Genomic DNA, 16,987 nt, shown 5'->3' on the forward strand with positions numbered 1-16,987 from the left:
TTCCTTTTCACATTTAGTAACATCTAGTTGTAACTATGGTCAATCAATGTTTTGGGGGGTTAAATGTCTGTGTTGCCACAGATAATAAATCATTAATGGCATATGTTTATGCTTCTTAACAATATGGCAAGGTCTTTTTTTTGTATATTTAAACTACAGATTAAACACACAAGGGTGATGCTCTCTATTCCCATGTCTCAGTCTCACTAGTGTAGCATACTCCAGTATGAACTCCCCAGGAAGTACAGTCAACATTTCTCACAAAGGCAGCTGGTGCACAAACATATAGCAGGGAAACTAACCATTGCTGTGACCAGCAGTGTACACAGTTGTACTACTGCACCTCATGCATCCTGCAACGGCACTACACTGCACTAGTAATGGTAATAATACAAAAGTGCTACTATAACAACAGGCAATAAAAACAATAACAACAGGCTTACAGTGAGATACTTACTTATAGAAATAAAGTTCACACACACAACTAATGAAGGCTAAGAAACATCGTATGAAGTAAAACACAAGAACCTAGGGTAAGAAATAACACAGAATAAGAGGAAATTATGGTCAATCTCTAATACAGTATACATCTCTGTGCATCTTGTCTAACTTAAAACAATGTTAGTAGCAGTAGGGTATTGTACCGTGTTAGCCATCAGTAAAAACAAGAAGTTTTAAATCAGGATGATACCATTTATTGGCTAACTAAAAAGAATAAGAATAAGCAAGCTTTCGGCCTTGCAGCTTTCGTCGGGCTTAAATCCTGTGTATCAGCCTGCAAGCAAACAGGATTTAAGCCCGACGAAAGCTGCAAGGCTGAAAGCTTGCTAATTCTTATTCTTTTTAGTTAGCCAATAAATGGTATCACCCTGATTTAAAACTTCTTGTTAAAACAATGTTATTACATTTACCAAATGTTTTTGGGGAATGAATCTGTGGAATGTTTATTTATTCCACTGCATGCAAACTACAATAAGGGCCTGAGTCCACTGCTGCACTTATAAAAATCCATAGAAATGCATTTTAACGCGTTATAAAATATGTTCAAACGTGTTAAAACGCATTCAAATGCTTTAAAATCGCATTTCAAAACGCTTTAAAAACCAGGGCTGTGGAGTCGGTCCAAAAATCCACCGACTCCTCAGTTTAGGATTCCACCGACTCCGACTCCTCTAATTTGCATATTACAATTTTGTTGATTAATGGCCCATACTCACGGGCTACAATTGTTGCCGCAACACGTGGCGTGCGCGTGTTGCGGCGACAGGTCGCCCGTGAGTATGGGCCGTCGCACGAGCACGCACCCCGAACTGTCGCCCGCCGCTGATGTCGCCGGGCGATTGAAAGTTTCATTCGCCTGGCGACAGTCGCCGCCGCACCTCCGCCGCAACTGTCGCTAGTCCGCGTGAGTACGCGGACTAGCGACAGCAACCTCCATTGAGAATGTGGAGCTTCCGGCGGGGGGAGGAGGAACGTCGGCGACAGCTTCCGTCGCGCCACTGGTCCCTCTTCCACGTGTGTACGCGGAGGGACCTGGCGAGGAGCTGTCTCCGGCCTGTCGCCCACACGCTCACGTGTGTTGGCGACAGGCAACTTTTGCTGGCCGTGAGTATAGGCCATAATAGTATGTAACGTGAAATTTGTCTAACTGTCAACGCTTAGGAATTTTACAAGACAACTAAAGTGAGAAAGATATGGAGACTACTATATTTAATCCCTTTAGACTAAAACTAGTCCTTAGTAAGAGTACTTGTAAAAGGTACAGACCAGAACAAAGAACATCTATCAGGCCCTAGGCAATGTAACTGTGGGTACATGTAAGAATGATGTGCAGGTACCCTGCAGGGGAATGAGGAGATTCTTCCTCTATTACACATCTGAACATGGATCAGGCCCTAGGCAATGTGACTGTGGGTACATGTAAGAATGATGTGCAGGTACTCTGCAGGGGAATGAGGAGATTCTTCCTCTATTACACATTCTTCATGCACAATCTGAACAAGGTTTATGGGTGATAGACAACACCTCTGTGTTCAATGTGCACAACATTCTCAGTGGATTCCCTGCAGCTCTGTGAGGAGTGCATGTGTAGAGTATAGTACTACTGTGTAACAAAGGAAACCTGAGACAGATGAAATTAAAGTTTTATACATCCCTGGGGCTTCCTCCAGCCGCCTTCAGGATAATCAGTCCCTCGCTGTCCTCCGCCACCTGGATCTTCTGCTATGAGTCCAGGTACTTGAGCCAGTCTGGTGTAGTGCGCATACACACACTCCGCCGCCGGGAGCGTACTACACCTGCGCAGCACTATTGTGCAGGTGCAGAACGCTCCTGGCTGTGGAAGCGGCACGTAGCCAGACTGCTCTGACTGGCTGAATTACCTGGACTCATAGCAGAAGATCCAGGTGGCGGAGGAGAACAGCGAGGGACTGAATGGCCTGAAGGGGGCTGGAGGAAGCCCCAGGTATGTATAAAGCTTTTCTTTTAATTCGCCTCAGGTACCCTTTAATTCATAGTCACCAAACCAAATTTTAACAACATATCAAATTATTTGATTTCATGAGCAAAGAGAGTGCATACATTTGCATAAACCAGCATCAATGCAGAATTATTTCCATCTCATTGACCATCTCTATTAGTGACACGGCTACACATCAGGCTTTATACTTACAGCATAGATGTTATTTCGTATATATAAGAGATTCCTGTGTACACATCATATATACTGTACAGTCACAATCAGATATGTATTTCTGACTTTAAAAATACGGGGACTGCTTTATTGAAGCAGCACAAGTAACTAATTTTGATTGGTTTATTTCCTTTTTGTGGACTGAACACAGCTATTACTGTATATATACATTATTTTTAAAGACTATTATCTAAGAAATAGAAAATTTTATCATATTTTCTATTTTAATTACAGGTTCAAATTCATTAGGAGTTGGAGTCGGAGTCGGTGCATTTTTTCCCGACTCCGACTCCAGGCACCCAAAATTGCTCAGACTCCACAGCCCTGTTAAAAACACATTTGTTTCCAGGGCTGTGGAGTCGGAACCATTTTGGGTACCTGGAGTTGGAGGTTTCATAAACTGAGGAGTCGGAGTCGGGGTCAAATGATTTTTGTACCAAATCCACAGCCCAGGTAAGTATTACACTAAGGAGTCCGAGTTAAGGAGTTAGAGCCATTTTGGGTACCTGGAGTCGGAGTTGGGAGTCAGTGTTGGATGATTTTTGTACCAAATCCACAGCCCTGGTAAGTATTAGACTAAGGAGTCGGAGTTGAGGAGTCGGAGTCAAAGCCATTTTGGATACCAGGAGTCGGAGGTTTCATAAACTGAGGAGTCAGAGTATTTTTGTACCAACTCAACAGCCCTGTTTGTTTCTATGCGTTTTTTTTATAAACACAACAGTGGGCTCAGGCCCTAAGAGATTCTAGATTGCTGCTGCAATGAGAATCTATGGCCCAAGGGGTCCTGGAGATGCGTTATAGCAACTTGAAATAGCAGTCTACCTCTCTGCACTGGCAGCCTCCCTCTACCCTGAATCACGAGATGTTGTACTTACGGTACATTTGCTTGATTTGGATTAACGTTTTTGCAACTACATTTGGATGTGCCCTCCACCCTCTGTACTGGAACTGTCTCTACTCTGTATTTAAAAGTGAAAACAGAAGCAGACTTGCCTTGTTTGTCTGAAGGATGTTTGCATGGAACCAAGCAGGTAATGCATGTATCCAGAGGTAAGCATAAGAGCGTATGGCATAGGCTGGAGAATATTCCCACGTCTGAAATCCTTTGCCATACACGAGGTAGTGAGTCTGCATAAAAGAAAAAGCAAAAGAATTATAAAAGTAGAACGACCCCAGTGTTCAGTGACTGACATAAAACAGGAAGGCAAAAGCAGGTAGCTGATAGTTTCCCCAATCACTTCAGCCATAGGCTCCCACTGTTGCCGCACATCACTTACTGACAATTAGTTGGTTCAATTTGGATTAGAAATTCATGCTGAATCCACATTCTTTGCCCAACACCAGCCATTTATAGTAGAGTGCCCCACACTCAGCAAAGTAGCATACTGTGTTTCCCCAAAAATAAGACACTGTCTTATATTCATCTTTGCTTTAAAAGATGTGCTAGGGTCTATTTTCAGGAAGGTCTTACATTTTGTGGGGAAGCCAGATCCGCCTTGTGTATGACACACACACACACACACACACACACACACACTTCCCCCGCCACTGCTCCTGCCGGCCCCCTCTTACAGAAAGTCATATCCTAGTGATCAAGTGCTGTTAATCGTGGTGTGAATATCGGGGAGAGGAAATGCAGCACGGGGCAGGAAAATGAGGAGCTCAGATAAGCTACAGGAACCTAGCTGACATCCAGGAGGAAATGGTCGAGAAGCGGGAGGAGGGGGGAGAGGTCAGGGGTTTTGGAGGCCCGGGGGGAGATGACTTTGCCAACAGTGGAGGTGTAAATTGCATTTACAGTTGTCTGGTGAAGATAGAGGGAGGTGAGGCAGGAGGTGGTCTGCTACAGTGGCGTGGTGGATAGCATATGTCAGGTCTATATAAATAGTAATTTAAAGTGAACCAGAGACGAAGCACCCTCATGTATTTTACCATATATATCAGTGGGAACATTAGAGAAAACACCTACCCTGCTCTCTGTTTCATTCTTCACTGCTCAGCCTGCTTGATATCAGCCCTGATAAAATCCCCGATTGAGCATTCAGTCTGGCTTTGCTCATTAATCATTATAGCTGAGTCATAGCTGAGCCAGAAGGTGGCAGGCTTGGGCTTGAAAAGACATCAGAGAACACAGACTCAGCTATAATGATTCCTGAGCAAAGCCAGCCTGAATGCTCAGTCTGGGATTGTATCAGGGCTGATAAGAAGCAAGCTGAATAGTGAAGAATGAAACAGAGAGCAGGGTAGGTATTTTCTCTAATGTTCCTACTGATATATATGGTAAAATACATGAGGGTGCTTCGTCTCTGGTTCCCTTCAAGGGCAAAGAAAAAGTTTGAAGGATGCAAAAGTTTGAAAGTGCACCTGAACTCACACCCCACAACGAAGCTAACAGTTAAGCTAACCAACCACTTATCAATTTTATTTGTAGATTCACCCTCTCACCACCACTCACCAGGTCAGTAGTCTTGACCTGTAGGCCGATGCAGGTCCCCAGCAGGTACACCACTCCTGCTAAACCACACTGTAGATCATAGAAATCAGAGACCGCACTCAGAAGGCTTTTTCAACCACTGTATTCACAGCAAACCAAGCATGACAAGGTACACATGTTTCGGGCGTGGCCGAAACATGTCCTGTACCTTGTCATGCTTGGTTTGCTGTGAATACAGTGGTTGAAAAAGCCTTCTGAGTGCGGTCTCTGATTTCTATGATCTACTTATCAATTTTACCATTCGATTTCAAGCAGTTTCAATCAATTTGATTGAATCTGACAGAAATCTATTGCCCCAACATGTCAAAACGACATCTGTGTGAAAAACACAATGCAGCAAGGAGGAAAGTGTGATTGTGATTCTGTTTGAAGTGCTCGTAAGAACTATACTGTGATAATACACAATGCACACTAAAATACTGGTGTCGCAAAATCAACAAGCAGTGGGAAAGACAGCTTGCACTGTTCACACTGGAGGTGGTATGCCAGTTTTATAAAGTAAGGTTAAAATCAGTAATGAAAGCACACTGCACTGCTGATCAGGACTACCCATTAGGACTCATTGTAAGCACACTGAATAAAGTACTCCTAACTGGGTGGAGTGTTTGCATTTTATTCATATCTTTGTATATGTGGTGCTGTGCCATATGTCACAGCACCTTTTTATTTCTGGTGTCCCGCTGTCCACATTCTACTCAGTCGAAATCTTCGAATGACAAAGAACATGAAATATGGGCATGGAGGAAGTGGCAGTTTCTCCTCCTAAGAACGCCCCTTCCTCCCCTGAGCACACCCATTTGAGCCACCCCTCCTGCTTTAAAGATTAAAAACCTGTTAAAAAATAAGCCACGGCACAACTCACCTACTCCGGGTTCCCATTATCGCTTCTTCTGTCCTATCAGCTTTGCCGTTCTGGGGCAGCATCCACTCACATATGCAGGCATCTTCATGGCAATGGCTTCCGGCACAGTACTTCCAGGTCGGCGCTATTGCTCTTCACATGCCGGCACTACGAAACGACACTGCACAGGTAAGGCAGAGCTGCCAGGACGGAAGAAGCAGTAATGGGAATCCGGAGTTGGTGAGTTGTGCGGTAGTTTATTTTTTTACACAGCATTGAAAAAGAAAGGACAGGAGTACTTTAAATAAAAAAAACAAGGGGGCGCATGCGCGGTGCCGGCGAGGACGCATGTGATATCTTGCCGCTCCGCACCTCGGCTGTACTCCGACTCAACTTCTAGCGAACATTAGCGCTCCTGCAGCCCTCTAACTGGGAGATTCTGTTCCCTCAATATGTCGGGAAAGGGAAGGGAGAAGAATGGACAAAAAAGCGCCACATCCGCAGCCACAAGCAAAACTCCGCCACAGACGGGTCTCCGCCCTGACAAAACCAAGATGGCAGACGGGAATAGCCAGGCCTCCCGGAGCGCTCCATCAACTCCGGACAGGCAATCTTCCTCTCCACGGCACTTTAATCCAGATCTAGATGCGACCCCTCAGTTACCTCCTCATCAAGAAGACCTAATTACTCACATTCAGCGAGTCTTCAGACTCGAGCTGAAGGAGGCGGTCAAAAACATCACAGATCAGATCAGGGACCTGGGGCATCGTGTCGACGAGATGGAGCAACAAGTGGATGAGATGGCTGAAGTCCAGGAGGCAGACAAGATGCAAATTGATCAGCAGGCAGAGAAAATAGAGATGCTCGAACTCAAATTAGAGGACGTAGAAAACCGCAGCAGAAGGGCTAATCTCCGCATCAGGGGCCTACCAGAAACAGTCACAGACCTGAAGCCTGCGGCCTTAAATATCTTCAGTGCGCTCCTACCTCAGGTGGACCCGGCTCAATTTCGCATAGTCCGGATTCATCGGGCCCTAGCTAAAGTCCGCAACCCGGACCTACCCAAAGATGTAATATTGAAACTACAATACGAGGAGGTACGTGACATGATACTAGAGGCAGCCCATAATCTCACTGTCTTACCGGGAGCTCCAGCCAGTGTTCAGCTATTCGCTGACCTGGCCCCAACAACCATCCAGCGCCGCAGAAACCTCCGCCCTGCCACGCTATCTCTCCAGAAGGCATCAGTAAGATACAAATGGGGATTTCCCTTCTCTCTAATCTTTACTCACAATGGCACCACATATACCAGCCGGTCCTTGGAAGAGGCTCGTAGGCACCTGGAACAAGCAGGCATCCAGATGGAACCGATGCCACTCGCCTCGCTACCACAGAGGACAGTACTTGCATGTAGAGAACCCACAAGGGTAGGAACCTACTGTCGCCAACCATGTGGGAGTGCGGGGGAGGGAGGGAGACCAGAAAAGGCTGGGTGAGAGAATGGACCCTAAAGTGCGGGCCCTCCTGGCAGAAAACCGGCACCCTCTGTCAAGGATGGTTTTAAGTTTTGTATCAGGGTACAGCACAGGGATATATTTTTTAATAATGTTTATAATTTTATTGAACTCAAGGCTGTAACCAGTGACAAAAGTAACCCGGTCCTCTCCGGCTCCACTAGCCAACCTACTTTCCAATAGGTCCGAGCGCGGTCGCCTAGTGCTCCTTTGGCGCCCCACTGTCAACTGTCTTGCAGTATAGCCTCTCTGTTTGAGTCTGGTTTCCACTAGGTTGCATTCCTGTTCAAGATCAGTCGGGTCTGAGCAATTACGCGTAGCCCTAATGAATTCACCTGTGGGGATGGCATTTATGGTGTGTCTAGGGTGGCATTAATTGGCAAGTAAGATGGAATTCCCTGCCGTGGGCTTACGGAAAGTACGGGTGGAAACTGAATGAGATGAAGGGTCCCCCCTAAGAGTGAGATCCAAATAGTCAATCTTGACCGGATCCGAGCACATTGTAAAGTTCAAATTGAGATCATTGGTGTTGACATAGATCAGAAAATCCTCCAGGAGGGCCGGAGGACCTCCCCACACCAAAAGTAGATCGTCTATAAACCTGCCATACCAAATAATATGGGAGGCAAAGGGGTTATCCTCCCCAAAGATGCGGAGCTCCTCCCACCATCCCATATAGAGGTTGGCAAGGGAGGGGGAAAATTTCGCCCCCATAGAAGCTCCGCATCTCTGGAGAAAAAACCTCAAGTCAAACATAAAATAATTGTGCGTGAGGAGGTACCTCACAGCCCTCCCAAGGAAAGCCTGTAAGGACACATCAAAAGAGGAATACTTGCGGAGATGAAAGTCCATGGCCTCCAAAGCCAGATCGTGTGGAATCGAAGAGTAAAGTGATGTGACGTCCATGGTCACCCACAGGAACCCGTCCTCCCAGATGAAACCATCCAAACTGGAGAGTACATGACGGGTATCCTGCAGGTAGCCAGAAAGTCTAACAACCAAGGGCTGCAGATGAGCATCGACCCATTCCCCCAGACGCTCACCCACGGAGCCAATGCCGGCCACAATTGGCCGGCCCCGCGGGGGAACGTCCGGTTTATGGATCTTCGGGAGATGGTTGAAGACGGGCACAACCGGGTGCAAAGGACACAGAAATTCAGACATGCGTTTGGTTAAGACACCCGTGCTGTGCCCTAAGTCCAGCAGTGCCCGAAGATCTTGAAGGAAAGCCTGCGTAGGATCCCGAAGTAAAGGCCGGTATACGTTCACATCCCCTAATTGTCTAAGGGCCTCTGCCTGATAGTCCAGGGCATGTCGGAGGCAGCGAGGCAAATAGTGCTGTCCCCCACAAATGAACAGAGCTGAGAGAGTAGCATAATATTGCTCTCTGCTCTCTTCATTATTTTGAGGATGTTCTCTTCTTTGAAGCATAAATATGCTAATTATGTTATGGGGCCACGTTGGCCACTTTTTCTGTTTAGTTGTCAGTTATATATGCAGGTATATCTATTATAGGTCGGCCGGGGGTGGGGTGGGGGTGGCACCTGGGGGGGGGGGGGCGCGGGACTACCAGGATCTTCATTGTCTGCTAAGAGCAAGTCCAACCCGCTATAAAATTTGGCACAGGTTAATATAAAATCTCACAATGCAAAGGGCCTAAATTCCCCGTCTAAAAGAAGAAAGGCCTTCCTAGACTATCAAAAGTGTAGTCCTGATATAATATGTATCCAGGAAACGCATTTTTCAAAAACCTCTTTTCCCAAATACTTTCATACGCAATACCAGCGACATTTCGCATCGTCAGCTAGTACTAAGCATAGAGGAGTTCTCATGCGTCTTAAAAACACGCTCCCTTTTGTCCTAGAGAACACCATTAAAGATGACGAGGGCTGCTATATAATACTAATCGGCACCATCCAATCACAAAAGATATGCATAATTAACCTTTACGCCCCCCCGGAAGCTCCACTGGCTCCGATTAACGCAATTCTTAAGCAAATAGAAAACTACCCAACCTATTCTATTCTATTCTATGGGCAGGCGACTTCAATATTGCCCCTAACCCCAATGTGGATAGATCACAGCAACCCCCGTCATCGAGACAAAAGCAGCTTTCCAGATCCCTGAATAAAGCATTCATGGACTTTCACCTTGTAGACTCGTGGAGAGAACAAAATCCAGTTTTACGAAGTTATACCTTCTTCTCCACTGCACACCACAGCCACTCTAGAATTGACACAATTTTATTATCTGCTACTCTAATACCTAAATTAATCTTCGCAAGACATATGATCAGCTCGTGGTCAGACCACGATATAGTATGGGCGGCATGCTCATCCCTAACCATACCTATCGCTAGACCACCCTGGAGGCTCAATGAGAGACTGTTAGCTGATGGAAAGGTTGTCCTAGAGGTAGAGGAACACCTTAATAAATATTTTCAAATTAACGATACGGACCAATTAGGCCTGATATACTATAGTTGGCCCATAAACCAACCATTAGAGGGCAGCTAATAAAAATCGCCTCGCAAAGGAAAAAAAACAGCTCAACCTTGAGCATAAGCTATCCCAACTCCAGATGGCACATGCCTCCTCCCCCTCTGTATACCTTTATAAACAGATACAGGACATCCAAAACCAAATCAATATCCTTCTTTCAGCTCGGACGGAAAAGGCCATCAGATGGACCAAATCTAAAGTCTATGTACAATATAATAAGCCAAATACATGGCTTGCCAGGAAACTCAGACAAGCCCACTCTTCCAATAAGATCCTACAAATTAAAACCAAACAAGGTGTGATTAACTCAGACCCACTTAAAATACATACAGCCTTTGCAGATTACTACAAAACCTTGTATGCAGCTAAACCCATAGTAACTCATACCACTGAGAATAATGCCTTTTACCATAACCTACGGACACCTGTCCTCCTCCCAGATAAAGCCTCGGCCCTAAATATCCCAATCTCAGAACTTGAAATCTTTCTTGCTATCAAAAGGTTAAAAAACGGAAAGGCTCCTGGCCCAGATGGGTTCTCAGCTATTTATTACAAGAAATTTAAGAGAGTACTCATACCTTATCTCAAAAGGATATTTAACTCTATTTTAGAGGGTAAAACCCCGGCACCTGAGTTCCTCCAGTCTACAATAGTAGTGATCCCAAAGCCCAAACGAGATTCATTAGATATTAAAAACTACAGACCCATATCTCTATTAAATCTCGAAAACAAAATACTAACGACTATACTAGTAACTAGACTGAACAAGGTATTAGGCCCACTCACTCATAGAGATCAAGTGGGTTTTGTTCCTCATCGCCAGGCCCCGGATAATCTTAGAAAAGTAATTAACCTACTACACATAGTTAAATCTACTAAAGCCCCGTTTGCCTTGCTATCTATCGACATGGAAAAGGCGTTTGACACAATAGATTGGTCCTTTATGCACGCCACCTTGTCCAGGGCTGGCATAGATGGTTCCTTTTTAAATGCTGTTACCTGCTTATACTCTAAACCTGTGGCACATCTTAAGCTTCCCACTGACTACCCTGCCCCAATCCCTATTCAAAGAGGTACTAGGCAGGGCTGTCCCTTGTCCCCAGCCATATTTGCATTAATAATTGAACCCCTAGCGAATAAAATTAGGTCCTCTTCTGATATCCAAGGCATAAAAGTTAAAAACTCTGAATATAAAGCCAATTTATTCGCAGACGATTTGCTATTAACCCTTTCCTCCCCGCACACATCTATCCCAAATCTCCTTCAAATAGTCAAACAATTTGGACGACTTTCCGGCCTCACCTTGAATATCAATAAATCAGAGGTACTTTTCGCCAATCTTCCTAAACATAGTGCAGAGGCTCTGGCCACCAAACTAGGCCTATCCTATCAATCAAAATATATTACTTACTTAGGCATAAAAATCTCAACTGAACCGTCTTATCTCTTTGCATTAAATTATAAACCGATTCTGTCTGAGCTGAAGGGGGACCTGGTGAGGTGGAACTCTCCCTCGATTTCATGGTCTGGACGCATCCAATCAGTTCGTATGAATCTACTGCCACGGATTCTCTACCTATTTAGATCACTCTCAATACAGTTAACTAAAGCCTCTTTAAAAGATCTCCAAACCTCAATTTTCAAGTTCATCTCGAATAATAAAAAAAAAGCAGAATAAGACAAACAGTTATGTATTTTAATAGGGGGGGGGGGGGGGGCATGGGAGTCCCTGACCTTTTTAGCTATTATAGAGCGGCCCAAATAGCTCAGATGGCACAACTACATGCTATTCACAATAGGCCACTTTGGGCTGAAATTGAAGACGACCTATTATTGCCAATCAGTCTGGCGGCCCTTCAGTGGTCTCCGCGCCTATCTCCAGCAAAATATAAAAAACAGTCACCTCTATCGGCTCATTCACTTTCTATTTGGCAAAGATTGAGATTTAATAAAAAACTACAATCTATAATACCTACCCAGATGCCAATACTTGGCAATCCTAATTTTCCACCGAGATGGGACCCGCGTCCATTCCATTAGTGGGCATCCCATAACTTCCTTAAACTGGCAAACTTTTTAATCAATGACAAATTTCCGAATTGGTCTACATTCTGCTCACACGTTAAATTCCCATCTACAGAGAGCTTTAGAGCTGTACAGATATGTCATTATCTAAAAACTCTTATACATTCGAACCCTATCCCTACAGCTTGCATTACTTATGAGCCTTGGTGCGGTCGGAGACCGCTGGAGGGCAGCCTTATATCCTATCTATACTCCACTATATCCCAACCCCTGGAAACAAACTTCCATCGATGAAAGCCTGGGAGGAGGATTTAGGTCAGGAACTCACTATTAAACAATGGTCCAAGTGTTGCCTCACATTAGCTAAAGGAAGTAATTACTTCTCACATATTGAGACGAATTATAAAATATTGCATCGCACCTCTATAACTCCCCAGAAATTGCATATTATATCTAACGACAACTCTCGTCTATGTTTTAGAGGGTGCGGACAGGTAGGCGACCTTGCACACATATGGTGGTTCTGCCCAACAGCAAAAAAGTTTTGGGCCCAGGTGGCTTCGGCCATAAGCACAGCCCTTGAGATGCCCCTCTCTCCTGATCCCCTTCAATTATTACTAGGACACAAACCCCAGAGATGGAAATACCCACAACATAGATTAGCTCAGCATGTGGCCAAAGCGGCCCGCCTCCATATTGCACGCCAGTGGTTACAACCTAATCTTTCATTTGACATAGCGGACGCTATCATTATGGATATACTCATATCTGAAAGATTGTTAGCAATAATTAATGATACAACGTTATCTTTTACACGTACCTGGCAACCCTGGCTCTCAGCCTCTATGTCCCTGGGACTTTGGTCCTGCGCTCTCGCCTTCTAGGGGCTATACCCGCCCACACGGCTGTCCCTTATTGATAAATATCAAACTGACCTGCATGTTTGGTTTCTGTGTGTTTATCTTTTTGTATGTTACGTTAACAAACTGAATAATACCCTTTGCTAAGGGAATATATAAGAGCTGTACGTTTTTTGTTGAAATTCATAATAAAAATATTTTGAAACTAAATAAAAAAACAAAAAACACATACTTTAAATTTATTTAATAATGCAGATCAGGGCTGGCGCTAGTCTACTTTACTAAACCCAGCAGGAAACCTCATAGGGAACAGCTCTCCAATCACAGCACCCTCTACAGCACAAAGTGTTGTGATTAGCCCAATAATGTGGGCATAGTTTACTACAACCTATTGAAAACCTAGCATTTTGATAGGGTGCCATCCAACCAATCACGTTAGTGGAATTTCCCCAAACTTTCCTGTTAGGTCCCCTAAAGTAGACATGCCAAGGGCTGCCCAACTCCAGTGCTCAAGGGCCACATCCATGCCAACTTTTAGGATGAAGAGTAATGTGTGCTGCTTTATGAATCACCCCTTTCCTGATTCAGTCTCATCAATTAATTTGAGCCGTGCCAAATATGTGGGAGGACCTTGACCCTCGAGTACTGGAGCTGGACAGCACTGATTCATTCTTATTGATTTATATAGCACCAACTGTGGGGCTGATATAGTTGATAAAACAGTGTTATACTGACACAGCTATACAGGTTGAAAACAATAAGCTGTAAGCTCTCCTTTGGATGACTGATTAGCAGTCATGCAACCAATGTGACAAACATGAGCCAAACCTACAGAAGTGCACTGCTATTTACTCACAGGCTCCCAGTAGTTGAAGGTTTCATCACAGTCAGATATATTGCTAAGAAGAGCTGCACAAAATCTGGCAGATATTAGGCATTTAAATGCAGTAGCTCCTTCAGGTGCCCATACTTGGCCTGCTTTACTGCAAGTAGACCTAAAAAATAAACATAGAAAAAACGTTTCAGGCTAATATCACAGACTATACAGAGTGGCGGCGCCACACCAAGGCCGAAGGAAGGGGTATGTCTTCCCCCGGCGATTGCTGTATCTCCCTCTCCCAGCGATTGCCGTCTTGAGTGTGCTGGAATCCGTATTCACCTCTCGGCCCTGCAGGGATCTACCTTCAGCCCGTCTAGGTTTCTACTCTCTATGGCCCATATGCAATTCACTTTTTCTCCTGAGTTACTTCCTAGGTGATATTTCACAACTTGTCAATAAAACATATTTTTATACCACCATGCAAGAAAGAAAATAATCAGAATAATGTTTAGTACTTTATCACATATTTTTGGTACTTTTTCAATTGCAAAGTGCTGAAAAGTTATTTTAAAGAGAACCCGAGGTGGTTTCTAATAATCCTGATAGCACACAGAGGCTAGGTCTGCATATAATGCCCCCCCCCCCCCTGCGCTCTGCTGTCCCCCATAAATCACACCGCCGTGCTAGCGACAAGCAGCGTGTCGCAGACGGCTGTTTACCTTTGCCAGTGTCAGTCTCGCCGTTCCCCGCCTGCTGATTGGAGGGAAGGTACGCGGGCGGGGAGGGACGCTATGGAGGAGGCGGGGGAGCGGCGAGAGTGACACTGGCAAAGGTAAACAGCCGGCTGCGACACTCTGCGTGTCACTAGCACGGCTGTGTGATTTATGGGGGCACAGCAGAGCTCAGGGGGAGCCCGGGGGGAAACAGTATAGTAACAGAGGCTGGGCATTATATGCAGACCCAGCCTCTGTGTGCTATTAGGATTATTAGAAACCACCTCGGGTTCTCTTTAAAAAGATTAAAAAAAATATCTCCTTGGAGAAAACTCAGGTGAAAAAATGAATTGCATATGGGCCTATGACTCCCTCTAGTGGAGTCTTTCATTACAAGACACCACAAGAGGGAGTAATAGAAAGAATAACAGCTAAACAGAGATCCAGGCTCCAAGAGAAGAATACTTTCTTTAGCATGCTCCACTCATGACTCTGAAATCACCAGGGGAGGGGGACCTAATACTGGAGGCACATATTGTGTTACTTAATACTGGGGTCACATATGGTGGCTACCTACACTCAGGTGGGGCAAGCTAATACTGAGGAAACATTTGGCTACCTATAGTAGATGAGGGCACTATCTCATACTGAGGTCACATCTGACTACCTATGCTGGGGAGGGGGCTTTTTTATACTGGGGGCACATCTGGCTACCTATGCTGGGGAGAGGGCTACCTAATACTGGGAACACATAGGGTTACCAATACTGTCTGGGGTAGGGGGCTACTTAATGCTGTGGGCACATATGGCTACCTATACTGGAGAAGGGCTACCTAATTTTGGGGGCAGAAATAGCTCCCTATACGAGGTGGGAGGGGAGAAGCACCTTAACTGCTAATTGCACCAGGTGCAGTATAATCACGGCCTGGGAAAACTTCACTTGAAGTCCCAGGGCCATGAATACCCGTCTTCAGCAGCAGTCGGTGGCCACTGGTACCCGCGATCCCGACGCCGCCTGTTAATGGGGAGATGAATAAATGGGAATGCAGTTCCCATTCATTAATCTAAGTCCCCATGTTAATGCACGCTGGCATCTATTAGATGCCTGCATCATTGTCTCTTCCTGGAGTTATAGTGCCAAGCATTACTTCCGATTCACGTACGCGAATCGGAAATAATGTGCGAGGACATCTTGTATAGTAAACCTGGACGCATCCAAGTGGAGATAATGTTATCTTGTATTTAATTGTATCAAGTGAGGAATGTAAACAAACACTTCTCTGACATTGCAGGCTCTCCTGAAAACAGTCAGACAATCAGAATTTATGTTAGATGAATAAAAGGGCCCACACTGGTCGATTTCAGCCATCAATCGATTGATTCTTTGGAATCGATCGATCACAAATCGATTCTATCAAATCAGCCGATCGATCGATTTGCAGCAGATTTTGATGAATTTGATATATCTGACAGCATGGAAAATCTGGGCGGATCTGCTGCTGGCAGCAGATCGATGGCCCATAAAGTTGCATTGGATCTAATGGTCCAATAATGAATGTATTTAGATAGATTTCCAATAGATTTCATCCTGAAATCTATTGGAAATCTGTTCCTAGTGTTGGCATACATCAGATAGATTCCTGTCAGATTCGTCTTGACAGGCATCTGACAAATCTATCTGATGGTCGAATCTGCTGAAAATCTATAAGTGTATGGCCACCTTAAAGCAGTTGTAAATAAAATGCAAAGTCAGCTTTCAGAGCACAAAAGTGTAGTTTGGGAATGTATAATTTCTAAACGAATAATAATACTTATGCACAAAAACAAATATGATAACCATGTAGAAAGTAGGAAAACATGTTTTTATTGAATATTATGTCAGGGTTTTATACCGCTTTAAATTGCATTTAGAATAAAATAATTCTTAGCGAAATATAGCACCCAAAGAAAGCCTTATTGGTGGTGAAAAAACAAGATACAGTGGAGGAAATAATTATTTGACCCCTCACTGATTTTGTAAGTTTGTCCAATGACAAAGAAATGAAAAGTCTCAGAACAGTATTATTTCAATGGTAGGTTTATTTTAACAGTGGCAGATAGCACATCAAAAGGAAAATCGAAAAAATAACCTTAAATAAAAGATAGCAACTGATTTGCATTTCATTGAGTGAAATAAGTTTTTGAACCCTCTAATAAAATACTTAATACTTAGTGGAAAAACCCTTGTTTGCAAGCACAGAGCTCAAACGTTTCTTGTAATTGATGACCAAGTTTGCACACATTTTAGGAGGAATGTTGGTCCACTCCTCTTTGCAGATCATCTCTAAATCCCTAAGGTTTCGAGGCTGTCTCTGTGCAACTCTGAGCTTGAGCTCCCTCCATAGGTTTTCTATTGTATTAAGGTCCGGAGACTGACTATGCCACTCCATGACCTTAAAGTGACTCTGTAACAAAAATTACAACGTTTTTTCTACCATCCTACAAGTTCCTAAACCTATTCTTATGTGTTCTGGCTTACTGTAGCTCT

General features: G+C 44.4%; 1 protein-coding gene across 3 annotated transcripts in view; it reads right to left on the bottom strand.

Annotated features, from left to right (window-relative positions):
* The window catches only part of ALG9 (ALG9 alpha-1,2-mannosyltransferase), a 177,124-nt gene that overhangs the window by 155,914 nt on the left and 4,223 nt on the right, over positions 1-16,987 (bottom strand). For all 3 annotated transcript variants that reach the window (XM_068240939.1, XM_068240937.1, XM_068240940.1), the window contains exons 2-4: positions 13,784-13,922; positions 3,686-3,820; positions 458-528 (exon numbers count right to left, since the gene is read on the bottom strand). In XM_068240939.1, the coding sequence (XP_068097040.1) occupies positions 458-528; positions 3,686-3,820; positions 13,784-13,922 (345 nt within the window). The remainder of the gene's footprint in view (positions 1-457; positions 529-3,685; positions 3,821-13,783; positions 13,923-16,987) is intronic.

This window comes from Hyperolius riggenbachi, chromosome 6 (assembly GCF_040937935.1).
Source record: "Hyperolius riggenbachi isolate aHypRig1 chromosome 6, aHypRig1.pri, whole genome shotgun sequence".
NCBI lineage: Eukaryota > Metazoa > Chordata > Amphibia > Anura > Hyperoliidae > Hyperolius > Hyperolius riggenbachi.